Below are 10,035 nucleotides of genomic sequence, written 5' to 3' on the forward strand. Positions count from 1 at the left end.
TGTATTACAAAACAATTTAAAAAAATAATTTTTATAATCCGGTTCAAAACCGAACCGGAACCGGACCGAAACCGGTTCAAACCGAACCGAACAGTTTTTGAATTTTTTTAATTAAAACCGAACCGAACCAAACTGCATGAATAGTATCGGATCGGTTCTAATTTGAGGCAAAAATCGGTCCAAACCGAACCGTGCCCACCCCTAGTACTGAGAGAGGGAATCTCACACACGCACTATCAAAGGTGTCATGGGGGTTTGAACATGAGACCACTGGTATGCAAGTCAATTCCACTCGGCTAAACCCTCTTGGCCAATCATGCATTTTATTCTTCTTCTTTTTTGTTTTTAATGTTTTTTTTTTCAAATATCATCCATTTTCAGTTGAGCCTTTAGTTTTCTTTTTGGCTTAAATCAAGATTTCAATTTGAGAATTTAATTTTTGGGAACATTTGAATTTTGGACTATCAATTACGTAAGTTCTTATTTGAATGTGTGATCTAGATTTTACAGTATAATAATATAATATTATAAGTCTGACAAAATAACATCACCCACCATTTATCTATCCAACTACATCACTTGAGCTAAAACTTACTGGCAAATTTGATCCGGTTGGATGCTTGTGGAACATGTTTTGTTGATATTTTTCACACATGATGCTAATGGACAAGGCTAAAACCCAAAGGTTGGGTTGATTAAACGTACACCCTTCACATTACTATAAAAGAGAAAGCATCCATTGAATAGCTACACATAGGTGGTCATGAAATTCATAACTGTTACTAAAAATACATTATCCATATAATGCCAATACATGTAAGCACTCAATCTCATTACAATATTTGTAGGGCCAAAAAAGAAGACCCAAATGGTAAATCACATCATCACACAATAAGGGGGAAAGCCCAAATAGGGATGGGAGCCTAAGTAGTAAATTTCAAGACCCATATCAGATAAATGGCTCTTGGGCTCTATACAGTAAAACAGTAAATTTTACTATAAATATAGAAATAACCCAACCCAAAAGTAAATTAAATTTTACCCTAGCAAGTATACTGGGACACCTCAGCCACACTCTCAGGCTCTCCATCCCGCAAGCAATCAATTGGAGGTATAGTGGCTGTTTCTTGAGTCCCATAAGCATTCCAACAAAATGGATCATCCATCAACTCTCCTTCATGTGGGTAAAGCTCAACTTCCGAGAGGGTGATGTTTGTACAAGCCACCGTGTCACTGCAAGCAAAGTGAATTGGAGGCCTCCTCACATCATATGTGCCCTTTATGTTTCTATATGTCAAGTCTGTGACATAAACTGCTGAAGTTTCGTTTCGACAGGCCTTTGATAGGCAGTAATATTGGTCTACTAGTAGGCAATTCATCACATTCTCCATTTGAATGTTCTCAAATACTATGGCGGATACGCAGCCCGTCCCGCCTTGCCATGTCTTGATTCTAACTCCGTTATCGGACTCCCTTATGATAGCGTCACGTACTGTTATGTTAGAAACACATGCTTGAGAGTTGTGCACACCAAGACTCCCAATGCTGCAGAAAATAGAATGTGATTAATGGTGATTTAGGAAGCATTTGAAAACTAATTAAAACCGGGCAATACTTGCTAAAGTGACCACATTAATTGATCATTTTGTACATAGTAAATAGGATTTATTTCGTTCGTCATATAATGTAATTTGAAAATGTAATCTATTTAACATTACTCGTTGAAAAAACTGTATTTCTATTTTGACTATGTGGAACTTAGAAAAAAGTTTTTCATGCAGTATTTGTTTTAAAAAGGTAAAGTTAAAGCCCATCCAGCTGTTAGAGCGATTACCAAATAATAAGCAACCTTTTTGCCGAAGAAGTTAAGAAGGCAACTTTTGGACTCAAAACGGATGGTAATTGGCAGGTGGCAACGAAAGAGAGAAATTTATTGAGAGAGTATATTATACCTAATCCCGTGACTTGGCCCACAAGTGACACCTCTTATATCAACATTGGCACATCCAGTTCCTATCGAAATGCAATCATCACCTGTTCAAATCATGCCAAATTATTAATTAATTATATATAATTAACACATAATAATACAAAAGGTAAATTTTAAATATAAAAAAACATTTTCCATTTTCTTACCATTGCTAATCATAGAGTCATATATGCCAACAGATTTTGTGTTCTCTATGTGGATCCCATCTGTGTTGGGGCTAAGCTTTGGTGAGGAAATGGACAGCTTCTCAATCTGTACACCTTCACAGCCATCAAACTTCATGTGGAACTGAGGACTGTTTTGGATTCTTAACCCCTTAACCACCAAATTGTTGCTCATGAAGAATCTAATTAACTGAACAATTCGAAAAAAAAAAAAAAAAAACAAGAAGAACAAGTACCATTTGAATTTTACAACACATTTATAACTGCTGCTTGAATTTGACTGTGGGTAATTTTACTTACAGCAGGGCTGTCACATGGTCCTGGCAATGTGGATCCATTAGGACCCTGAAGTAGTAATAAGATCAGAGTTAATATTGGCATTTAAAAACCAAAAAGTTTACATGAAAAATAAAATTAAAAGAAAGGAAAAGAAAAGATAGGACCAGCTGCTTGGTGAATTAAATTACCCTGTGAGGCTTGCATGGGAGATCCCACCACTTTTGGCCGTTGCCTTCAATGGTTCCACTCCCAGTGAAAGTCATTTGGTCAAGCCTGTAAAACACAAGCCACTGTTTTTGGCTGTCTCCTTTAGGCCAAGTCTGAGGCCCCTCTGGCGGCATCAGAATCCCATCTACCTGTTTCACATTCGAACCTCAGTTACCAATTTTAGAAAATTAATTAATGAACCAAATTTCACAGAAATGTAGTTTTAAGAGTTTGGATCCTTTCCTGCTGTTTTTTTCTTCAGACACAAGCGATATTAAAGAGGAGGGATTTGAAAAGGACCTCTCAGGTATAGAAGTAACTGCTATTAACTACTTTACTGGTGTTTTTTGTGTTGATAATTGCACTTGTATTGTATCTAAACCTGAGACGTTTTACTCCATACCCAAAATGGGGTCTTTTCGTTTTCAATTATTTTGATTAATGCAACAACTGTCATTGACAGCTAGATGAACTTATTTTAGAACACAAGACATTTGTGTAAAAGAAAAATGAAAAAAATAAAATAAAATCTTACTTGGAATACCAGTCCAGGCTGGCAAGGACCTGAGAAGATGGTTGAAGTAATTTTGAAGCTGTAATCTGCAGGAGCGAAAACCACACCAGATTCTACAGCACAGGCTTCTTTCCAAGCCGCTCTAAATGCAGCAGTGTCATCAGCAGAGCCATCACCAACTGCCCCATAATTCATGACATTGAACACACAATCTGAAGAACCAGAAGAATTATTTCCAGGGTCCTCAGGGTAAGGGTCTGAGGGCACATTTGGAAGAGGAGGAGGGCTGAGGCTTGGGGTTGAAGGAGCAACTGGCTCTCCAGCCTCAGGGGAAGGAGCAGGGGAGCTTTTGTTCCTCTTGTGGAAATGATATCTTCCTTCCACGTTGCTTGAGTTTTGGAAGATCATTAGACTCAATGTGATCCATAGGACCATAAACCAGTGAATTGGCTCCATGCCTTTGCTCTCAGAAAATTACCAAAAAGCACTTTTAAGAAAAGCTAGCAAATGAGATAGAAGAAGAAAGTGGCCTGGCATTGAGGACCAGTTGAAAGACTGGCTCTAATTTATACTCAAAATTATAAGTTTCAGTGAATTGTTTTCATGCATGTATATATAAAGTCCTATACGTGTCAACTTCAGGCTGAATGAAAAAAGAAAAAATATATACATATATATATATATATATATATATATATATATCGTGGTGTCTAGGAAACTGGTTGGAGGCTTTTATGGGGATTTTGGAATTTGGTCTTCTGTTGCAATCTTGTGGACTGTTACTCTTTGTTCTCTAGCAGATTTATTTATAATGATCTCTTACCTTCTTTTTTTTTTCTCTGATGCTATATATTTCGTTTGGTTTTGGTTCTGCGCCATGTGGTCCTGCAGGAATTCTAGTTTCGTCTCCATTTTTTTGTTTTCTTGGCAGTTGATGTTTTCTTAGACACCAAACACAAACACATGGCACGTTCTGAGATGAGCTTGGGAGGAACTTTGCTTTTGCAGTTCTGAGCTTGTGAACTGCTCTGGGGCTCAAGTTTCCTGAATCAGTGTGCTGCAGCAACGATATTTTTGTTTTTATTTATAGATTTTATACAAAAACATTTTTTTTTTTTTGGAGATTCACTATTATACCCAATATGGGAGGTCAAATTATAAAAATACCCTATATAAAATGAATTTTATAAACACACCCAAAGTTAATTTACAACATAACAAAAAAGCTTTTAACTTCTTATAAATTACAAAACTGCCATCAATTTCTTAAAACAAGCGCAACTTCAAAATCTCATAAAAATACCCAAAACACTTAATAGGGCATCAAAGTAATTTAATAATTAATATTAAATTCAATAAGACTAGCTGTCATTTTTTGGGTTTTTTTTTTAGTTTGTTTATAGAAATTCAATTGTGTAGAATTTATTTTTAATATTAGTGCTAGAAATAGGTATATCACAAAATATCTTTCTTTTTTTTCTGTTAACTTGCAGTGCTCTGTGTAAACATAAGCAATTTCTGCTGGCAGGGTTTCTTGGATTGGTGGTTTGAAGCAACTCAGGAAAGATAAATTTTGAACCCTAAAAGACATAATCAATTATATTTTTGCTCTGTTGGACTGTTATGCTAAATATTTTTACTGGTTGCCAAAAAATTCACTGTCCACTAAGCTTTTGGCATCATATTTCACTGACAGTAAGTAAATTTTGTGACATTTATATATGAAGCAAAGATGCAAGAGCATGTATGATATATCCATAATATATGAATGCAATGTGCAACCACTCAAGTCAGATATAGTCACGAAGAAACAGAAAAATAAATAGAAATAGAAATAAAAACTATTCGTTTTGACAAAATAGATAACTCCAAGTCAACGGGGTATAGCTATTGGTCTCAAGTTCGAACATTCATGGTACCCGTGGAGTATGTGTGTGTAAGAAATTCTTTTTTCTTGTATTTTAAACTATTACTTGTACTAAAAACAAAAGAGTAAACTCCAACATTTATGTACGTGGGTGGGATGTGTCCATTCAACTTGATACATTATTGTGTGAGTTATATTACACGGAAAAATGGGACCTACAAATTTTAACATTAAGATTTAGTTGTATATACTTCAATTTGCTAAAGGGAAGTACAAAAATAGTTCAGTACCTGAACAAACATATATATGTACAAAATATGTTTGTATATATATAGTCCCTTTTTATTGAGGGACACCTTTTAGGTTTCTATGAATTTTTTTTTTAACGATCTAAACCTTATATATTTTAAATATACATTCATACATAATCTTTGCAAAAAAAAATTAGACAAATTGAAACTGTTTTGATATCTAATTGTATCCTACAAAATCAATTAATACGGTGCTTCATTAAAATTTCAATAATTCAATTGAGTAGTCAAATGATATCGGATTCAAGTGATTTTTTGTAAAAATGATCTTGAAATGAATATCTATAAAATATACGATTTGGATGAGTCAAATACAATACGGAGTGGGTTCTACAAGGGTGTCCCTCAAATAAGCTTATTTGAAGAATCCCTCAATAAAATATATATATATATATATATATATACCTTAAGCAGATATGTACAACTATAACCTTCTATTAATGCATATTTTCTCTGCTTTTCAACAAAAAAATACTTGGCATATCAGACTCTCTTTAATTACTCTAGTTAATTAACCGCATCATTAAATAACTAATCAATAATCAAATTCTGTTTGAAATGCTTTGTTCTGTCATCTCAGGGAATTTTACAAGTAAATGTCATGTCATAAAAATTCAGTACAACATTCATGTGACATAGAGATCAGAAGAGAGAGCGATTTTTGTAAGGTTTTTTGGAATGTAGGGATGAGATGAGAGAATAAAATATAGCTGCAAGAGGAAAGGATTGAGAGGAGATTGGGTGAATGTGGTTTTGATGTAAAAGCAATAACTCTCTCGTGACTCTTGATTGTTGTTTTGCTCTTTTTGTGGTTGTGGCCATCGAAGTAGGAAAGCATGTAGTAGGTTCCCGACAACAATGTTAAAACCATTCACGGGTCCATTCAAACCCTCCCTGTGATCTAGCTAGTTCTGATCCATAAACCCTAACGTCCAAACCAACTTCTATGCCTCAAGTGACCTTACTTAAACCGCAATAAGCATACTAATTATCAGTAACTATATTCCATACAATTTAACATGCTATCTTAAAGAAAATTTCGCTCAATCAAACATGTTTAACAATCTCACAAGATAACATATCAGATGATTAGAAATACATTTTTGAACTATCACATTACAACAAACAACAAGTATTCACCTGATTGCTTGCAGTGCCTGATTCTTCGTCTGATGTTTGATTACGCTTCTCCCTCGCACCATGCAAATTATGAAATTAAGCCAATGAAATTTATTTGTAACATAACGTACGGTGGTGCTACCTAATTAGACTGCATTGCAGGTGTATGACTTAGCTTTGTAAAATGCAAGTGTGGAGGTCGCTTTTATAGAGGTTAGATTTTGTAGTGGAAATTTGGAAGCATGGGAATGCGTACGTGCGTAATAAGGCGCATGTGTTTGTCCTAGTCTTTCACGTGCCAACTCTCACGGGTGAGCTCAAAGCTAATGAGAGGCTTTGTGACAAAAAATTGTGCCGCACTTTTTGAAATTGTGTGATTGGGCTGATCTGTGGTTTTCAGCTATGACACGTACGACTGTCGATTTTGCACTCGCCTCACGCTGTTGGTCGACAAACCGCATGGGCATGCCCACGTGTCACGCTGTTGTAGGTTGGAAGCTTGTGGGACATACCAAACCACTCGATGGAAGTGTGAAAAGAAAAGGGTTTTGTATCAAAGTTCCAAAAGCAAAATTTCACATGCAGCTATAAGTCGATTTTGCTGAAGCTCAATACATGAATGGAAGCAACCAGAGCGCAGCACGTGGCAGCTGGGAATTCACGGGATAGTGTTTCTGTGTGTCACGGGTGGGAGAAGGATTAAGCTTTTTAATTCGGTTATTAGTTTAATTCAGTTTGGTTTAAAATGCTTAGTAGATGTGTTAGTGTGGATCCAAAGCATAAAACAGAAGTTGCCGCTTTACAGAAAAGCATAAACAAGAGTTGGGTATCATTGTCGCAATCACATTCACACCTAGAAAGATTTGGTACTTTTTAAGTTTTATAATATTTTATGGGTCATAAATTAAATTTTCTTTTGGTGTATACTTTTGTAATGATTGATATATTTAAGAGGAGAAACCTGAAATCATTTTTATGGATATTTTATTTTGTTAATTATGTTGATGGAACTGTCAATCTGAATAATAAATTGCAATGAAAAATGACGTATCACAATTATCACCCATATTGATTATCATATTGAAGATTATTCATCGTATTTTTATGTGCAACTTTTCTTCTTGTTCTTCCCTTGTTGATTGAAGAACCTCGTCTTAACAATAAAAAAATGCACCCCAAATGCATTTCCCTACATGGACAAAATTAACTCTTAATTAACTAAGCTAAACAAGCATGCATTGCCACTTTAGCTCTGGCTGGGTTGCGCTTGCGATGCTATATTCTATAATTTCATTGGAATAATATGCTTTGTAGGCAGATCTGTCTTTTTTCAGTTGCAACATACATAATGAGGTTAGTCACACAGCTGGTAAACGTATCTAGAGCTGGCAATCACGGATTGGGCTCTCTCTCCCTCGCACCCTTTTTAAAATTATTTTATAGATATATGTTTTATATTTCTAAGATGAATAAAATACAAGAGAGAAGCCCCCAAGGGACGGACCCAGGTTTTATATTTTTAATATATGTTTTATATTTTGATGGTCAAACTAACAAAATTTGACATAACGACTCAATTAGAACGGATGAGAAAGTTGAATGACCTCATTGTTTAAAAAAAAATATAAAGTTACGTGACTCAATTGAAACTTGGAGTAAAGTTTAGGGACCTATACAGTTAAAAACTCTTTTAGAAAATTAAGAATTCTATAGTCATGATCTTATATGTGGCCTTTAGGTGAGGCCCTGTTTCTTAACCGTTAGATTAAATTGGTTAGTTTGATCCAACGGTTAAGAGATAGGACCTTACCTAAAGGTCGTAGATAAGACCCTCACTATAGAATGACTATTTAGAAAATACATTTTAGTTGGGTACAACTACAAGGCCCATATTTTGTGTACAATTAGAAGGCCCATGTTTTGTCCTGCCCATTTAAGTCTTGATGGGCCATAACGACAATTTGTGTTGGCTCAATGAGTCATGAGCCACCCACAAGTGTAGCAATGCCAATTGCGATGATTTCCAACTCCATCATCCAGGAAATGGGCCGCTAAAACCGGACCAATTGGCGCTTGGGTAGCGAGCTTGGTGGCCTCGTGATTACACGTGTCAAATAGCAAACCCTTCTCTGTTATGTGGATTATGACTTCCGTTTTTGGACCACTACGGATTTTCGGCATTATTATTTTAATTTCTAGGACAAGGAATGAGCTATAAATTAATTGGACCGACTGAGAGCACTTCTATTTCATTGTGCCATGACAAAGGGTAATGACAAATACTATTTATGTGAATAGTGATTGTACTATTAATTTTTTGATGCATTCATTTCCACTTATTGCTATGACAATTCAAGGGTAACTATATGATGAGAGGAATTTGTATGGATTTTGGTGTGAGAAATAACGAACATGGCTAGGTATTTATAGAAAAAAATTCTGAATTTATTGGTATTTAAATTAGCCGCTAACGTCAGCCTGCCCACGAAGCAACTGAGGCAAATCTTGCCTAAGTTTATAGATCCACTTCTTACCATGGTAACTTTTCTTTTATAGAGTTGTTTTTGAAAGCAAAAAAGAGAATGGATGAAAGTACTCTCATAATCATAATCATAATCATAATCATGCATCCATAGCTCAAATTAAGACACAAGACAATACTTACTCTTCCACGTAACTGCTATAAAATCATTATGGGCTAATTTCTTTTGTTTTTTTGTAAAAGACATTAAATAAACTCATATATGTATATATGTGGCCCATATTCATGTGTACGACTTTGTCTTTTGACATTATTTTGAGGCCGTGTATTGTGGGTTTGCCTGTTCAGATTGGTAAATGGATCTCTTTTATTTAACGTGTGGAACCTATGGTAAATAAATGTATATCTTTTACAGTCAAGATAAGGAAAGGATAAAATAAAAAAAACTGTATATGTGGACATAAAGTAGGACAAAATGTACATACAAGTTTCTTTCAAAACCTACCAAAAGCCAATGTGTATCTATAAAAATAGGTGGTCAAGGGTTGGATTTAGTTAAATTTTAATAAAAAATAAAACTGTCAGTCGAAAATCAATATGGAGAAGCATGGATTTTTCATGGCCTATAATCACTTTTGGAACAGCTAAACTAAAAACTAGTTGGTTTGTAAATAATTATTTGAATTGTTCTATAATGTTATAAGTTACAAATTACTTTATGGGAAATTTCAAGTCATGGGACATTATTTTAACTTCATTCACTATTGTTTGTATTTTGTGTTGCCTCACATTTAAGAGGAATAATAACACATTCTATTGAAAATAATAATAGTTTTCCTCAATGATAGGAATATAGTTCGAAGAATTAGAGTCCAAAAATTGAAATTGAGAATAGTAAAATTTTTTTTCAAAACATACCTTGATCAGTCATGAAACTTGTCCTAGAATGAAAATTTGATACAAAGAGACTTTAGCTCCATAACACAGAAAATATGTTTACTCACCACTTTAACCAAAAGTGCCTTCACAATCCTTCTTAATACTTGACATGTGTCTACTAGAATAATCATAGTTAACTCTTTACTTTGTATTTGAGGAACCA

General features: G+C 34.7%; 1 protein-coding gene across 3 annotated transcripts; it reads right to left on the reverse strand.

Moving 5' to 3' along the window:
- Nucleotides 1-744: 744 nt before the first annotated feature.
- Nucleotides 745-6,602, reverse strand: LOC117625204 (polygalacturonase At1g48100). 3 transcript variants are annotated; one of them, XM_034356879.1, is made up of 7 exons: nt 6,473-6,602; nt 3,176-3,619; nt 2,622-2,789; nt 2,455-2,499; nt 2,137-2,344; nt 1,953-2,034; nt 745-1,545 (listed from the first exon to the last, which is right to left on the reverse strand). In XM_034356879.1, exons 2-7 carry the CDS (start codon nt 3,608-3,610, stop codon nt 1,044-1,046), a joined length of 1,440 nt encoding a protein of 479 aa, XP_034212770.1. In that variant the 5' UTR covers nt 3,611-3,619; nt 6,473-6,602; the 3' UTR covers nt 745-1,043. The 3 variants fall into 3 exon arrangements, with proteins under 3 accessions (XP_034212770.1, XP_034212732.1, XP_034212812.1); XM_034356841.1 differs by lacking the exon at nt 6,473-6,602 and adding an exon at nt 3,978-4,211; XM_034356921.1 differs by lacking the exon at nt 6,473-6,602 and adding an exon at nt 3,857-3,959.
- Between the last annotated feature and the right edge of the window lie 3,433 nt (nt 6,603-10,035).

Source organism: Prunus dulcis, chromosome 1 (genome assembly GCF_902201215.1).
Source record: "Prunus dulcis chromosome 1, ALMONDv2, whole genome shotgun sequence".
In the NCBI taxonomy this organism is placed as follows: domain Eukaryota; kingdom Viridiplantae; phylum Streptophyta; class Magnoliopsida; order Rosales; family Rosaceae; genus Prunus; species Prunus dulcis.